General features: G+C 48.5%; 1 protein-coding gene across 1 annotated transcript in view; it reads right to left on the reverse strand.

The window, feature by feature from the left end:
* LAMC1 (laminin subunit gamma 1) overlaps positions 1–17,830 on the reverse strand; it is a 63,003-nt gene that overhangs the window by 8,068 nt on the left and 37,105 nt on the right. The window contains exons 2-16 of the mRNA XM_027694864.1: positions 13,901–14,205; positions 11,884–12,014; positions 10,306–10,472; positions 9,058–9,246; positions 7,004–7,121; positions 6,809–6,907; positions 6,567–6,703; positions 5,606–5,728; positions 5,327–5,516; positions 4,963–5,075; positions 3,449–3,670; positions 3,175–3,363; positions 1,397–1,642; positions 944–1,097; positions 358–500 (exon numbers count right to left, since the gene is read on the reverse strand). Coding sequence (XP_027550665.1) covers positions 358–500; positions 944–1,097; positions 1,397–1,642; positions 3,175–3,363; positions 3,449–3,670; positions 4,963–5,075; positions 5,327–5,516; positions 5,606–5,728; positions 6,567–6,703; positions 6,809–6,907; positions 7,004–7,121; positions 9,058–9,246; positions 10,306–10,472; positions 11,884–12,014; positions 13,901–14,205 — 2,526 coding nt within the window. The remainder of the gene's footprint in view (positions 1–357; positions 501–943; positions 1,098–1,396; positions 1,643–3,174; positions 3,364–3,448; positions 3,671–4,962; positions 5,076–5,326; positions 5,517–5,605; positions 5,729–6,566; positions 6,704–6,808; positions 6,908–7,003; positions 7,122–9,057; positions 9,247–10,305; positions 10,473–11,883; positions 12,015–13,900; positions 14,206–17,830) is intronic.

Genomic DNA, 17,830 nt, shown 5'->3' on the forward strand with positions numbered 1-17,830 from the left:
GTGGTTGGGTGTCTCACAAGTGTGGTTGGGTGTCTCACAAGTGTGGTGGGTGTCTCATAAGTAAGGTGGATATCTCATAAGTAAGGTGGATATCTAACAAGAAGGTTGGATATCTCATAAGTAAGGTGGATATCTAATAAGTGTGGTGGATATCTAATAAGTTGGATAAGGGAAAGTTATCCAAGTCTGTAGCACGGAGATCAAATTTCACCATGCAGAGTGCCCACATAAAAGCACCAACTTCTGTGATGAAGAGCGCGGTGAGAAAGGACCTTCCCAGGGACAGGACGAAAGCAACGGGAAGGCTGCGTGTGCAACACCCTTCCCATCTGCCTCGCTCTGGCCTCTCAGACTCACGTTTGCAGCCCTCGGAGCCAAAGCCGAAGTGGTTGCCCTCGCAGCGGTCGCAGTGCTGGCCGGCGACGCCCGGCTGGCACTCGCACTGCCCGCTCCGGATGTCACACTGCCCGTTGGTCGAGCCCAGCGCGTGGCAGTTGCACCTGGGAGAGGCAGACACACATCAGACATGGCACAGAAGGCACACGGGGGTGAAGTGCCTCCCTGAAGGGCGCAGCGCAATGTTTGCCTTTGCCCAAAGTTGCTTTTCTTGCTGTGCAGCTACAGCAGGCGAGGCACTGAGCCTTTGAACTGTGCAAGGTCACTTGCTGCCTGCACTAAAAAAGGAACCCATGAGCTCCTGCTACAATCACACAGTCATGTGGCAGTTTTCTATTTAAAACCTTGATTTAGAGCTCTTTATAAAGCTATTTATAAGTCAGGCTTTTTGCACAGCGTTAATAGCCACTCCTTGACCGCTGCTCTTCCCCACCTGCAGCAGCATCGAGGCACAGCATTTACTTGTGACAAACATCACATTCATGCCCAAGGTAAGCCCTGATCTTCCAAAACCAGGCTCTTTGCCCCAAGCCAAGGTAAACATCACCTCTCACAGCCACGTCCGCTCTGGAGGTTGAAGAATCCAGGCTCACAGGCACTGCAGTCCCTCCCGGTGACGTGGGACAGGCACTCGCACTGCCCAGTCACTTGATTGCAGCTCGTCTGCTGATTCACAGTGCCATAGGGATTGCAGTGACAAGCTGCAAAAATAGAAAGGATGGAGAAACACGCACCAAGTTAGAAGTCCCTTGTGGTGTTGGTACTCACCGGTCCCTAAACAGGCCGGGATCCAAACCACAGCCAGCAGTCTGCATCGCACAGTGCTTTTGCCTCAGTGGCAGTAAGTGCCCAAAAATACAAAGATTTTAACAAGTTTGAACCATCAAACCACTATCACACATCGCTGCTGACGGGCACAAGCAACAGCCTGACGTTGTGTCCTAACAGCATCTCTCTGGGGACAAAACCATCGTAAAACGCACGAGGAACCAGCTCTGACCTCTGCACTTGTCGGCGGGGTCGGGGGCCAGCGGGTTCCCGAAGAAGCCGTCCTTGCAGCGGTCGCAGTAGAAGCCGGCGGTGTTGTGGATGCACTTGAGGCACTCCCCGGTCTGGCGGTCGCAGTTCCCCACGGCGTTGGGATCGATGTTGTCGTTGCACTGGCACAGGCGGCAGGGCCTCACAGCGCCGTTCTCGCCCAGCGGGTCCCCAAAATAGGCGTCGTCACACAGCTCGCACCTCTTGCCTGGGACACAACACACACTCAGGTGCTGCAGCAGAAAGCCCTTTGCTGCCACCTCACACAGGATGTCCTTTGCAGTCCCTTCTGAAAACAAAACTTTCCAGCTTCCTGCACTTTCATCCTCCTATTGGGGTCAGACACAAATCCCTCCCCATGTCTAAATTCAAGATGCTTTTTCACTGGAACTTTGCATTATGAATCATTTCCACTCCTCCTTTCCCTCCTATCATAGAATCAACCGGGTTGGAAAAGACCTCTGATCAAGTCCAATCTTGATCCAACCCCACTGTGGTTCCCAGACCATGGCACTGATGCCACATCCAGTCTCATCTTAAAAACCTCCAGGGACGGTGAATCCACCACCTCCCCGGGCAGCCCATTCCAATGTCTGATCACTCTCTGTGTAAAAAATTTCTTCCTAATATCCATTTAAGCCAAACCTATGTGCTGTAATTTGTTGTAAATTTAAGAGTTCCAAACAGGTAGAGCTCCATGGGGCATCACTGCTCCAGGAAGCTCCACTGCCAGAGATGTGCCAAACCTCCACGGGCAGCCACTGAAGCATCCAACTCAGCAGCTCCCTACACTTACTGCAGATCTGACCTCCCCAGCCAGCTATAAATTCCGTTTGTTAGGCAGTTCTTGCATACAAACCCTCTTTTCCCTCACATCCCAGAAAGGTGGCATGACACAGGTGGAGCTCCTGTGCACACAGTTACAAGTAAATACGAGCTTGTACAGACACACCTGAGCTGCAGGAACCTGGGCCCCTGGACTCCTCTTTGGTTCACGATGCAGTGGCACCCATGGGAACCTCCATGAGCTGCTTGGTCAGGGGTTTTCTAAGCATGTCAAGCATTTACAGGTATTCTGTACTTTGGACTCTGCTATGCCAAGCATAAAATCAGCAGAGAAGCAGGGAGGAGGCTGCCAGCCATCCTAAGGTTGTTTGCAGGCAGAACAAAACAACTGCTTAACAACTCAGCTGCATGCTTGGACTTCACAGCTTATTGCTTTGAAAAAAAGATCTCTATCCGTTCATATATTTCTCATTAAAACTGCTGAGCACTCGTTTGATCTTATATTTTTTTGGGCAGTGTTTGTGAGTCACTGCAGCCTTCCTGCTTTTCCTAGGAAGCATCCTGTGGTGCCTCCCTGACTGGCAAACTGCATCTTCTATTTTTATTTCAGTCTGACCCACCTCCCTGGCTCCTTTAAATCTATTTTCTGCCCAACACCATACAATTACCAGAGTTCTATTAGAAGCCAGCATGGCTCACCTACATAGCATAGAAATGGTCAGACTTTGCACAGATCAAGCCTTTGTTGCTCTCTTGTTCTCGAGAGACAAGCACAAGGAACATGGGAAGCCCTGAGCCTCACACAGGACAGAAAACAGGGCTGAGGAAGGGAGAAGGATTGGAATCAGAAGACACAGCAGCTTTCACATTGTGGATCAGACTCCCAGAACTGGCAGGAGACACGTTTCCACAAGCACGTGGATGTAGAAGATGACTTTTTGCGTAGGAACACACCTGTAGTGCCAGCCTGGCAGCTGGTGCACACAACCTCCTTGGTGCGGGGCACGATGGCACAGCTGGAGCTGCCCGGGCAGGGGCAGGGCCGGCAGTCCGCGGCTGTGCCCGCCGTCGCATCGCCGTAATACCCGTCACTGCACTTCTCACAGTGAGACCCCGCCGTGTTATCCCTGCAATTGCACACGCCTGGAATAGAGAGGGACATGGGTTTTGCTTCCTTGTCCAACCTAGAAAGGAAGAATCACCCTCCCCGTTTCGCCGGCCCTCTCACCTGTCTCGGGATCGCACGTCTCGCTGTGCCCGTTGCACGTGCAGGGCACGCAGGGGCTGTAGGGCCCCAGGCTCGGGGTCTCTCGCCGGTGCCCGGAGGTGCAGCGCTCACAGAACTGCCCCTCGTATCCCACGGGGCAGGAGCAGCTCTCCACCCAGGCCACGGGCACGCCAGGTCCAGGGCGAGCGCTTGTGATGGTGACGTCGTCCAGGTGACCGGCACCTAGAAAGCACCGAGGGGGAAACTCTTTGTAATCACTTCCCAAAACACTCTGAATGGTACAAAGGATAGACAGGTGGGTGCTCGCAGGTGGTGAGGGGAATCAAGAAGCAAAATCCTCCAGGAAGATTTAGACATATAAGAAAAGCTTCATCAGAGCTCATGAAAGGCACGTGCAGAGCAGGAAAGATGAGAATAACAGAGAAGGATGCTGAGAAGAGCAGGTGAGTGAGAACAGTCAGTTTCAGTTATATTTTACATGGGTATGGGTTACATTTCCACATCAAATACGAGAACCAATTCCTGTCTTTCAAGACAGGACAGACCACCTCTCCAGCAATTTTAATACACTGTCTGCAAACCGTGCCTCGGGGCAAACTCTTCAGCTATTCCTCTCTAGCCATTCCTTCCGCTGGCATTTCAGTGCTTCCCCCCTCTTCTCCCAGCCCTTTCCCTGGGGCAAAACAGAGCCCAGACACAACATAGCTGGCTTTTAACTTATACCACTGTGTTTGTACCACTGCAGCAACTCCAGTGCACTGAGGGAGCCTCAGCTCCCTCATATTAGCAGTGGCTACAGCACTCAGGATGGTTTGCTCCACACCTTTCCTCCCCTCCATTTCACAACTCCACATTCCTCTTTACAAGCCACCTCTACTGAAAACATTTGCAGCTTTCCAGCCTTCTCCAAATGCAAATTCACCCCTTGCATCTTTCTGAAAATTCTTTGACACTCAACACCACCCAAGGACACATTTTTGCTCCTAATTAATGTCTGACTTCTAATAAACCCGCATTATGAGGAGCTTTCACTTAAGTTCTGCACTGGCAGCACTTTCAAGACCCCATCCTTCCCATCTGCCATGTCAAGGTAAGACCTGGAAACAGGGTGGATGTAACCATTCCTAGTGTAGCAAAAACTGTGGACAAGTGTTGTAAACTCCCTACGTCTCTCCTACCACGTCCTTCAGGTCTCTGTAGTATGTATTTTTATCAATCTGGAAGACAGTGGCCATGCAACACAGCACAATCCCCATGTTTAGAAGCAAAGAATCAGGAGGTGATGAGTGTTGAGCTTCCAGACCCTCAAAGACAGCAACTTTCCTTCCCCATATCCTCTTCATGAGGCCTGGGAGAAGCTGTTACGCAGGAAGACCAAGTGAAAATCCATTGGCACAAAGCTTTGCCAAATAAGCTACCACAGCTATTTACAGCCCCACAATGAAGTAACCCAAGCAGCAGACCCATGAGTCTGCCCCCTCCCCTCTTCTGCGGCGTTCTGCTCAGCGACTCACTTCTCTCGCTGTATGTCCCACGGATCTTGATGGAAGTCAAGTTGTGGAGAAGCTTCTGGAACTCAAATGCCGTTAGAGCAGGCCTCCATGGGTAATCTGTAGCCTCGTGGAGCCTAGGGAGAAGGGCCATGCATCATCAGCACAGCTTTCGGATGTTAACAGCTGCACCCTTTCAAAGCCCCCTTTCCAAAGGCGGAATGCTGTTGCAACATCATCTGCATGTGCTTACACAACGCTGCCAGACAGCGAGTGAAAATCAACCTGATAAGAACCCTCCTCCGAGCTAAAATTAATGATCCTGGTTTCCTCAAGAGCTCAGAGGCCAGGGGCACCCCAAGCTCAGCCCTGGCTGCCCCCACCGTACCTGAAGGTGTAGGTCTGTGCACTCTCACTGGGGTAAGAGTTGCCCTGGGCAATGAGTGGCACCGACACTCTCAGCCCGGCCCCTTCCAGCACCAGGTCCTCCGCGGAGAGCCGCGTGTCCCGTCTGTCCACGCGGAAGGAGAAGGTCAGGTTTTGCCCGTAACTCAAAACCTGGTTGCCCAAGAACTTGCCTGAAAGGATAAGAAATCCCTTACAGTTAGGGGATGGAACGTAAAGGGGCACAAGCAGCACAGAAAGCCACACTTCTGGAATGACCTACCTGGAGCAACGAAATACATGGGGAAGTAGGTGTCCGAGATCACAGAGATATCCCGGGTCTCTGCACTCCACTGCAGCAAGACTTCCGAGCCATCACGCTGCTCAGCACGCCACTCATCCTCTCCTGAAAAAACAGATGTGCCAGAATTAACACCCTTGGAAGATGTGGCTTTGCACACACTTTCCATGTCACTCTGTTTGTATATTAGTTACTCTACAGTCTGTGCACAGGCACTGACAGGCTGCAGAAAGCAGTTGTGCAGAAGAACTTAGATAACAAACACCACATTTCCAATTTAAGCCCCTAACCCCAGTGCTGACTTGAAGCCTCTGAACTTTGAGCCCTGTGACGACTACTTGTTCAAAACCTTATTTTCTAAAGAGCTTAAACAGGGACGGAAAAACCTGCAGTCCCCTACGACTTGTTGAGAGTTGCAGCCTTTGAATGAACTGTTCTCCAGTGGAATTTTAATTAAAAAGATGTTCTTTTCAGACTACGCAGCATGAAAACATGCATACACAGGAAACTGACTGCATGAAAAAAAAAAGGTTTTTCCTGAGCTTACAGACCCATTGGAAACACAACTGTGTTTTATTCAGAGCCACTTAAACTCCAAATCTGAAGTGATTTTAATCCTTTCCATCAGAAACTCCTGATTTGGTTCAAAACCTGAGGAAATGCTCCCTTGCCAGCACACCTCTCAAGCTAGAAAAGCTTTGTATTTGCAATTCCCACTTGCACCTGCCTGGTGTACAATAACTGCCCAAAGCCAGAGTTGTGAATTCATACTAGCTGAACAAACAAGCAGCAGACATGGAAGCTCCACGTAGCTTCAGCACTTCCAAAGGAGGAATCCTAGACCTGCTTGCCCAGGATTTGAAAGGAAGGAGTTGGGGTTTTTTTAATAGCTTCTTACTTGAGTCCACAGCCCAACCTGAGATACAAAGAAAGGCAATTTTACCAAACTGGAAGTTGGAGGTGATGCTGTAGATACTGTAGCCCACAGCGCTGGTGCAGACTGAGGAGTGTCCAAAACAGAAGCAGGGGGTACAGCCCCTTGGATTGGAGGAATCCAGATGGAAAAATCCAGGTTTGCATCTGAAGACATGAAGGAAAGAGAACTCATTTCCCTGACGCTTGACCCCAGGTCATCGCTCGAATGTTTCTCATTCTTGAAACAAAGCCACGGGAGGAGAAACTCACCTCTCACAGTGGAAGCCTTCCACGTTGTCCTTGCACGCACACCGCCCCGTCTCCACATTGCATTCCCCTGTGCTGCCAGCTGGATTGCAAGAGCAGGGCCTGCCAGAGTCAGGAGAGAGGACAACTCATTAGGAGCCACAGAGAAAGCTTTCAAAAGAGTCCAGGTCTATTTTAGAGAGCTGCAGTCCCCCTTACCTGCACCCAGCTTCGGAGAGGGAGTGGAAGCCCGGCTGGCAGCGGTCACACTTGTCCCCCATCACGCCGGGCTTGCAGCTGCACTGGCCGTAGCTGTCACACTGTGTGCTGAGGGAGCCTGCGGGGACAGCAGGGACAGGCACCTCAGCACACACACACAGCCCTATCAGCCTGCAAGCTCTGAAACTTCACAAAACGGGCAAGGAATATGGGAGAAGAAAGTGGGAAGCTTCAAGCTGACGAGTCACTGCTTTCCTAAAGGCTGCCCCTAGTTCACAGGGATTTTTCCCCTGGCACCCCTAGACAAATGAATTGTTATCTAGTTTTCCCAAACTATACTCAGCCTTTTATTCCTACTAACCAGCCTTCTAATATATAACTATAATTTTAACTTCAAATTGCATTCTCATCCTTATTCCTGCTCCATCCTCACTGTTACCTTTGCATGCCTCTAGTTCCATGCCTGTTTTATCCTGCAACACACCATTTCCGATATTTTATTCCCCAAATTCCTTGTGTTCTCCCTAATGACCATCTCCCCTTTGCCAGGGGATATCCTGACCTCTTCCTTTCATGCTCCAATTTCCTCCCTCAATTCCCAAGTTGGATTTAAAGACTAAATTGCCTCCTCAGAGTGAAGCTGCATCTGCCACCATGAACCCTAACACACTCTTGAGCAAAACTCTCATTTTGGAAAGACACCTTCCTCAGTACTGCTTTGTCCAAGTGGACTTGCACAAAAAGCAGTAGCAGGTTTCTTTAATCCACAGTGGACAAAATGCTTTCTTCCAAGCATCCCTGTAGCTGGCAGCCTTGGAGCTGTCAGCACTCCAAGTGTTAACTACCTGGAGAAAAATGTTTTAATATACAGAAATAGTTGCTTGTTTCCACTTCAATCCACACCAGAAGATTATAGCAAAGTGAAGACTTATAAGATGATTAAGTTGGACAGGACAGAAGAACTCACAAAACCTTTACCATATACAGCCAAAGTTCAAATCTCCTTTGCAGTCCCACTTAGGATTATTTAGGAAAAAACAGCACTCAGACAAAAAATAGCAATCTAAACATATCCAGGGGATTCAAATACACCCTGGGTGCCAATGTGCCACGGGATACAAGCTGATGGCTAACTTATAAAGCCCTTTGAAAGCTGTCCCTAAAGACCTGAGAGGTCACCTCCCTGTATCTTCTCGACTGTCTCAGCTGACACCAACCCTCACCCATCTTAAAATAAGGTCTGACATGACCTGGGAGAGCAAACAGAAGAAGAAAGGGCCTTTATTGGTCAAAAATTTCACAACTGTACGACTCTCTGACCAAATTAGATAGGAGATGCACCCTGGCAGACCTCTCCCTGGCTGCTTTTAGGGCATGCTGCAAGCAATTACTTATTCCAGCTCCTCTATTTTGAAACCTCACATCATACCTTACTATGTGTTACCCTTTTCTCTCCTTCCCCCTTACTTGCTGTGGGCTGGTGTAGTTATGGGATCACTCCTTACAGGTCAAGTGGTTCCCTTGACAACAAAAGATTTGTTCTCCTGCCAGAACTCCCCCCCACCTTCTTTTTTTTTTTTAAAAAAAAGGAGTTTAACTACATATTTTGAGTTTACTTTTTTTTTATCTCACCCCCACTCCTTTTGTGTTTAATGTCTCACTGGTTTGTATTTATAGTGCCTGGATACTCAGTAGGAGAAACTGATGCAGCAGCTAAAGTTCACTACAATTCTTCAGTATGAGCAACTTCCAGAAATATCCACTCACATCATCTCCGTTATTAAGAATTTAAATGAGTTCTTTAGTACTGGGAGCATCCACGGCAACACATACACAGTGAAAAAAAAAAACCAACCACAAACCTTTGGAATACATTTGAAGGACTAAGTGCTGCAGGGATGAAGCATCTAACACCAATTAGATCCGAGGATAACTCAAACCAAAATGCAACACAACAAACACTTCATATATGGAGGGGAAAAAAATAAAGCAAGAAATAGCCAAAAGAAGAGGCGGGGTTTGTGCCTTGGAAGCCTGCAGCAGGCAGTGCTTACCCACGGGGTTGCAGCTGCAGGGCTGGCAGCCCTGGTCGCTGCCCTGGCGGTAGAAGCTGTCCCTGCAGCGCTCGCAGTGCGGCCCGTCCGTGTTGTCGGCGCAGCCCCGGCAGTGGCCGCCGTGGCCCGTGGAGCGGTACAGCTCGGGGTCGAAGTAGCACTCCTGGGACCTCCCGTTGCAGTCACAAGCTGCAAAGACAAGGTGCCGTCAGTGACCGGCCAGCCCTGACAGCACAAACCCCTGCAAAGCTCAGCGCTAAGTCGTAGAGGAGCTTTTAACCATCCCCGAGCCCCGGGGCGTTTGTGCATCATAAGGACAAAAAGGGAGAAGTGTGTTTTTGTGGTGGCTGAACGAGGCTGTAAGGATGAAACAAACTCGAGAGGGTTCTCATCTACATCCAGAAGAAAACCAGCACTTCCTACTCCATTCCCTCGCACATCAGGCTGCCATTTGCAGCCAAAATGCTGCCCTCCCACACAGCAACACCAATCTCCATCATCCAAACAAGCATGAGAAGGCAACAGCGAGGCTACTCCATGCTGTAAGGAGAGTTTCTCCCCTGGATTGCAAATCCCATCTGTCTAGGCAGCAGGACAACACAGTTTCACCAGCCTGTCGAGGGGAAGACCAAGGTCTTGACCAGACAGCTGGGACCGATCAAGACACACAGAGGTCAGACAGGAAGAAAGCTTTTCTGTCTGAAAAAGCTTCCCCATAAAGTAAACTACCAGGAGCTGTGGTCTGGGACACAAACCCAAGCAAACTGGTGTTCCATGACAGAGAGCTGCATTTTCAGTCCAGAACTGCTGCAACAGCCTCGAAATGGGATGAAACAGTTGACAACCAACAGTTAACAATTAACTGTAAAAACCAATAACCCAAGTACAAAGGCAAGTCAGCAGACGCTAAATGAGGAGCTTTTGGAAGGGCAGTTATACTCCAGCATACTAAATACACATTTCTTTTCTGTGGGTCCTATGAAGTACAAGACTCTACATTTTTGCAGCACACCTCTTCCCTAAATGTTGCTCCCATCCATCTCCAGAAAGGAGATGCCCCTTCCCAGGGATCTACCGGAAAGCTCCTACAGGATAGGACTGGAATGACTAACAGTCCCATTAACTGTGCTTAACACTGACTGACTGCAACTGAGGTAACTCCAACCATGCAGGGCCAGCCTCTGTCCCCCAGCAGAGGCAGGGGACACAGCCCCTGCAGCCTGTCCCCTGAAGGGTGGCCACACGTACGCAGGCACTCGTTGGCACTCTCTGCTGTCGCTCTCCTCCATGGACGGTCGTTGAAGAAAGGAAGGCACTTTTCACAGTCCACCCCAAAGGTGTTGTGCTTGCAGTTGCAGACCAACTTCCCAAGCTCGTTCTTCACGCACTCGCTCGCGTGCCCATTGCATTTGCACCTGGTCAACAAGAGGCAAGGAACAGGTATTTAAAATCTACGGATCCAGGTCACTCACTGAGCAACCCCCAAAACACAGACTGGATCTGAAGGTCTGAGATGAATTCAAAGGTAGGTGGTCACAAGAAAAGTGAGAACCCAACCGCTGTTGTTCAGCCTCGAGACAAGGAGACTCCAGGGAAATCTTATGGAGGCCTTCCAGTATCTGAAGGGGGTTTACAAGACGGAGAGAGACTTTTTACTAGGTCCTGTAGTGATGGGACAAGGGGCAATAATTTTAAACTCAAAGAGAGTGGTTTGAGATCGGACATAAGGAAGGAATGTTCTGCAATGAGGGTGGTGAGGCACTGGCAGAGGTTTCCAGAAGAACTCTGGCTGCCCCATCCCTGGAAGTGTTCAAGACCAGGTTGGATGGGACTTGGAGCAACCTGGGCTAGTGGAAGGTGTCCCTGCCCAAGATGGGGGCTGGATGGTCTCTGAAGGTCCCTTCCAAACCAAACCATTCTATAAAACAAAGAGGTGCAGCACACTCCAGGTAGGCATTTAGAAATGGGAGAAAGTTAACCAATTCCTTTGCAGTCTTCAGAGTAAGCTGAGTAGGAGAAGCAAAGATTTGGTTGGCTTTAGGTTAATAAATTTTGCACAGCTTCTCCCTGGTGAGAGTCCAGAACACAGTGTGCTCGCTGGGTGTAGGCTACTGTGGTATCAGTAAGAAATTAAATAGCACAGAGGTGACTAATAACAGAAGTCCAGGGACCTCCAAGACTGGTGGTACAGCCAGTACAAATCCCCACGTGGCCAAATCCCAGGCTCAGGACTGGTCTCTGCAAACAGTCCAAACACTGCACTGGTCTCAGCTCTATTTATTAAAACATTTTATCATCAACTACTTAAGGTTTAAACATTCTGCAGTAGGCTTTGGCAAAAGGAATGGACAACCACAGCTGTGTCACACAGCGCTCCAGATCTTCACAGGAGATAGCTCCCAAAACAAATGTGAGGCAGAGACATTGAGATTTTCTACTTATTGTTCTTCTAGCTACAGATACAGGCAGAAAACAATTAAAACCAATTAAAAAAAATCACACAAAGCGCAGGGCAGGAAAAAATTTCTTCTTTTGTTTTATATTTTTGTTACTATTTTCAATCTCCACCCTCCCAAATCACTTAATATTTCATCTAATCAAGGAAAAAAAATATTCAGTGTCTGTCAGCCCTGAAATTACAGCCACAAAAGCTTATGCACAGTATCTGCAAGCTACATAAAATTCATTCTACTGCATTTTTGGTTTAGGACAGTCAATAAAGACCAGAGCCTAATGGTATCATGTGAATATAACCAGAATCTTTAAAGCAGTCTAATAATCCTGACCAAAAGCTTTAAGTAAGTACAGAGTTTATTGTCTACTCACCTACCACCCACAGCAAAGTCAGAAATTGCATAGTAGTAAGACTTGAGAACTTTCGGGTCATTGAAAACTTCATCTCCAAATGTGTTCAGACGATTGAGGGTCACTCTAATATCTGTAGCTGTCACCCATTCCTAGAGCAGACAGAAATCCCATCAGAGGAAACATCAAACCTCCCTCTGGAGAGCACAGCAGTGCTGTGCCATTAGCAGTTCTATTAACGAAGCCATTTATCAATCAGCACCTTCCTTCCTCATCCTTTCCCCCTCTGCACCTCGGGGCGTCACACGTCCCTGCCCCAGAGGCCTTACACTGTATCCTCTTGGTTCAGGTGAGTTTCCTGGACCCCACTCCTCTCTGGATACCCTTTCCAATGCCTCTTCACATCCTGACTGCTCTCAGCTGGGAAGCAGTGGGCAACCTCTCCAGCAAAAAGTGCAGTGCAGGCAATTATGCCAGCTTGCTAATTGTATGTATCTGCCTGCCTGCAGTGCTCCTGCAGACACACTGCACCAGACTGAAAGTCACAGACAGACAGATGAATGAGGCTGGGGAAGGCTGAGGAAGACAAACAGACAGGCAGATCACAACACAAGAGCTTTTCATAATATTTACACAGCATCTTCAACACATTGCCCTGCCTTCCTCCAGCAACAGCCAGCAAACGCAGCCTGCCCCCAAATTTCACATCAGCTTCAGCCCATGACTCTCACTGGCACCTCCCTGGTTTTATTACAGCTTTGTAATGCCATTTTCCTTCAAACACCATAAGAGGAGAACACAAGAAAAACACAATTGTACGTACAACTGTGCTGCAGCTGCATCACTGCTCAGCCACTATGATAAGATTGAGCGAGTTACAAACACTGGAATACACATGTGGAAATGCCAAGCACAAAAGACACATTTGCTTCAGTTCTGAAAAGCAACACCAGAGGTTTGTACAAACTTTAGGAAACTGGCAGTCAGGTCTCTATTCCTATAATAGAGAAGTCTATCAGAAAATTACACACATCGCTAAGTTGAAATCTCCATGTTCACCGTAACGATAAGACACGGTGTTCTGCAGGGGTTGGCTGCACGAACGAGGTGGCCAAACTGGTTCTTTTCCATTTCTGGAGTTCTTCCTTTCCCATTAATCTTTATTTCTGTTTGCAGAAGAGAGACCCACCAGATTCTGCTCTCCTGCCTGGGGACTAGACAGGCGAGCCCCGAGCCTGCTGGGTGCTCACATCTCAGTCTGCTCCTGCTACTCTAAGAGGAAAGGGAGGTGGTGGCAAACACAGCTCTGAAAGGAAGACAAGGAGCCCCAACGGTGCAAATCCCACGGCTTTAGCTCCTTGTTACAATTTAAGTTGGGGAAGTCACCAAGCAGAATACAGAAAGTGGCAAGTAAATCAGATAAACTGCTGCTCCAGTATGTTCCTGCCCACTGCCCAACCACCACTGTGAACAACAAAAAAACTCAGCCAAACCCCTCTTGCCAAGCCACTTGTAAGAGAAAAATTCTGTGGATAAAATCAAGCTCTGCTTGAATGAAGCTCTGCTTCAACACACATGTAAGAGAACAGGTCAGGGATTCTTGTAATGCTTCATTTGTTTAGAAGAATCTCATATTTCTTAATTTTTTCTACTCGAAATATACACACAAGGTGCCTCAAATATAAATTGAACAGAGGCTTTACCTTCCTCTGTCCTTGTATCTGAAACAAATGTCCACAGCTGCTTTCTAAGCAGGTAGAGATTTGTATCCATCCTCTGAACACTTCCATGATGCCTAGTGACAAATCAACCTTAGTGCCACCAGTTTTGCTTCCTGTACCACAAACTTACTAACAATGGAGTCGAGAGCTCAAAAGCGCCTCTTAGGAATGTCTGTCCCAACCTACCCGTGCAAGGGCCTTTCACCGAGAGTAAGGGCTGCAGTGCAGCCCAGCAGGCACAAAGCCACCATCCACGACGACTACACATAAAACCAGCCCGCTCAGCCCACCCGCCCACCTCGGCCCTGCTCACACACCTGCAGCACAGGGCTGTTGTCGAAGTTGTAGGCGCTGGGACGCCCCTCCAGCGTTGAGAAGGCCACGTTGCCCCCGGTGAGGGGGGAGATGTCGCTGAACTCGTCGGTGCAGAGCGCCTGCTGCTCGTCCTCCCCGGTGCGGATGAAGCCGCGGTTGACTTTGTGGTAGGTGCTCTCGCAGGAGCCGCTGTAGTACTGGTAGGGCACCCACGGGCCGTCCTCCCGCGTGCGCTTGTAGATGGCAAAGCTCTCCGGCCGGCTCGTGTGGAACTTCAGGCGCACGTATGTGATGTCAAAGGCCTTCCCTGCGGGTGAGAGGACACGGGCGTGAGAAAGACTCGGACTTGGAAAGAATGGAAAGAGCTGCACTGCAATTCTCTCTTTGGAGAAACATCTCCTGGCGCTATCCAGAACACCAGGAGTAGCTCTTCCAGCCCAGTACTGAATCGCCCCGCAAAGACAAGGTGAAGGAAGAGAAGGTAGAAGTTGAGGGCAGATTGAACAGAGAAATAAACAGACCTACGGACTCCTGTGCAACCAAACACACGTCACAAGGTGTGGTTCTCTCCTGCAGACACCCCCAGCAGTGTCCTTACCCCAACAGATGACAGACTACATCAAACCCACAAACAGTTTGTGAGTATCCAAGGCCAGGCCCCAAGTTAATGATGGCATTTGATGGTATTTCTTCCAAATACACGTATGAAAGAAACAGTATTAACCAGAGAGGTAAAAGTCACACTGTAGAGTCTGGCTTGTACCTCTGCTTCCTCCCAAAATAAACAATATCTCAAACTCATTCTATTACTCACAAAGCCTTTCTTCCAGCACTGAATTACTGAGTACACACCTCTTCTACTCACTGGAAAACCAAAACGAAGTTTAAGTTTCCCAGACTGTATATTTCAAGTCATCAAGACACATTTTGGATCAGAGTGCCATGATTTACAACCCAGCCACGTTCTCTGTTTCCTAGGCACCTCCCTGCCCTCCCTGCCCTAACAGGCTTGTAGAAGTCAACACATTGTTCTCCCTCATGGATTCTTCTCCAGTGACTTGAGCATCTACCCCCAACTGCCCAGGGGACTCACAGCCCTGAGAAAACCCCTTAGGAGACAAGAGCCAGAGCACACTTCAGCCACCTTCCTCCACCATTCCCGCTGGAGGAGGGGCACGTTCCCAGGAGGAGGCATACAGCTGTGTGCCAGCTGTTCTTGCTCCACCTCGGCAAACAGACTGTACCATCAGGACACCCCAGAGCACGTAGGGAGCTTGCTAAAACAACGTGAGGTTTGTTTGGAATAAAACCTCGGGTGTTTAGTCCCTGCCACGCTCTTTTATGCTCCCACCACTTCCAAGAAAAACACTGCTCTAAGCAGAACTTGAAGCCATCACTGGTTCAAAGAAAAAAAAAAAAAGGCTATTAGAAGAGTTTCAGCTGATTGAGAAACAGGTTTTTTCAGCTTGTAGGAGTCACAAGGATTTAACCTCAGCTTGTAAAATGAATGAAGTCCGCCATGTTAAATTTTAACATGAGGCTTTGCCCCTGCTGAAGTGTTTGTGAGAGCAGACGTGAGGGCACCAGGCAAGGAGAACAGCTTGCCCCTCCAGGCACACACGCACAGCCCGCCGGCAGGGAACCAGGTCGTGCACCAGATTGGGACTAGGCATGTCACACCCACAGCCTGGCTGGCACGAGGAACCAAAGCAGCAGGAGAAGCACTGCAAAGGGTCCAGAAATCAGTGTGCCGGGAAAAAAAATAAAGTAAAAATCAAGACATACAGCACCTGAAAAACTACCTGTCCCAAGGATAGAAAGAGACCAATCTTGTGTTTAGAGCCACCCATCAATAAGTACTGTCTGTGTGTGACATACAGGACAGCTAGGGTGTTAGATGGATACAAACCCCCCAGTACTTCCCACAGAACACCCTTCCCTATTTATATCTTGTGCATGGTTACAGATGACCTAAGCACAAGACTGGAAGCCAGACCATTCACAATCTGTGGCTCTTGCTCAGTACTTGCTCACTGTTGGTTTGGGGTTGATTATTTAATGAGATCTTCTTACACACAGAAGACAAGCAAGAAGCAATCACAGCATTAATGCCAAACTGGCACTTTCCACAAAGGTTCGAAACTCCAAAGGATCAACACTCAGCACTAACGTAGCTTAGGCAATATCCTCCCTTTGCTGCCTGGTGCAAGGGATTAATCCTGTTCCATGGATTTGGGAGTATTTTTCTCATGAATCTCAGTGCAAGGCAAGAAGCAGGCATCATGTGCTTCCTCCCAGGTCTCCTATTTCTCCTGCTACATGGTCTCTTCTCAAAAAGAGAGCTGCTCACCGAAGGCAAAATATGCTTCAGAGGCAAAGAACATGCAGACGCAGAAACTCAAAAATGACAGAAGCCAACAGGCTGGACATGCACAAATATCTTCTTCAGGTCCATGAAAAAGAAATCCCAAACAAATCCAGGATTTACTCCCCATCTTTTCCAGGAAAAGGCAAGGAGCTCTAGAAACAAATGCCTCCTCATTCTTCTGCAGGAAACCCCCAGGGTACATGTTGACCTGCAACTTTGCCAGCCTATCCCAACACCTTGTATGGGCAGCAACTAAAAACCAGACCTACTATCATGGTTTTATCAACAGTTAAACTGTCAACAGCTTAATGAGAAAGTTTTCTTTGAGCTCACATGCTAAAATAAAGCAAAATATAAGGCTGAAAGTCTGCTCTGGTGGGATTTCTCTGGGCAAGTTTCACAACAAGTGAAAATAACGAAGACATCAGGCAAGAGCAGCCATTCCATGAGTTAAGAGGGGAAAAAAAATAAGCCAGAGCCAACAGAATGAAGAACGCTCCATTAAGCTGTGTCAGCTGAATTGTCAGGAATATCCTGCTCCTTTGACTTGGAGTGGTTAGTTTTCCTCCACTAGTACTGCATTCCTCTGGTGTGAAGCAAAACCCCCATGTTTAGGCTTCATCAAGATGGTTTTGGGGAGGAAATGCTTCAAAAGAATCCTGGGAATGAAGGGGGGGCCGGGCGCGTGCTCTCCCTCACACACAGCTTTCAGCTCTAGCCCAAAGGCTGGGTCACAGCCTGCATGTCCCGGAAAAGAACTCTTTTTATCCCGCTCCACTACAACTGGATTACAATCCGTGTTCCCAGACAAGGTCTCCCACAGCTCCTTGCAAAAATCCCAGCTCAGCTAAAGGCACAACACATGCCAGCTGCACTCTGGGCAGCATGAAAACGTTCTTCACAGGAACTCCTTGTGCTAAACGGTGAAGGACCCTCCCTTTTTCACCTCCAGTTTTACACGACAGGCCAAGGAAAACACGTTCAAACCCCCCCCCGACTGAGCAATCCAGGTGAAAAAGACATTTATGGCAGCTGGGAACGTAACTCCTTGGGAAGTGCAGTTAATGGCATTACAGAGGAATGCAGTTAATGCACAGACAGCGGTCGGAGCAGCTCGCCGTGGGTAAATACTGCTGGGACAATGGGGTTTACCCAAGACCAGCTGACACACTGTGGAAATAAACGTTTCCCCACTGTTCACACTGAACACAAAATCTGTGCTTAGCAGCCTGGCAGCTCTTCGAGGTTCCAGAGCCTTTTTCTAGCAAAGATAAGCAGTCCAGGCTGCTTTCAAGTCTTGCAGAGCTGAATAAACATATGCAGCTATTACGCTGAGAAATGGTGACAGCAATAACCAGGTGAAAGGCAGTTTTAAACATTTAAATGTTTAAACATTTAAACATTTCGTGTAGAAGACAAAAAGTCATTGTTCTCCTGTTCCTAGAAGCTGGTAATTATTTTGATCTCGGTTTGACTTAGAAGTGTCTGATAGTGTCAAATGTCAGATAATATTTCCCTCTGTGTACTGAGAAGTGGCAGATCTGTTTTGCAGGAAGAACTCCAC

Source organism: Neopelma chrysocephalum, unplaced genomic scaffold (assembly GCF_003984885.1).
Source record: "Neopelma chrysocephalum unplaced genomic scaffold, ASM398488v2 Primary Assembly neopelma1_98, whole genome shotgun sequence".
Taxonomy (NCBI): domain Eukaryota; kingdom Metazoa; phylum Chordata; class Aves; order Passeriformes; family Pipridae; genus Neopelma; species Neopelma chrysocephalum.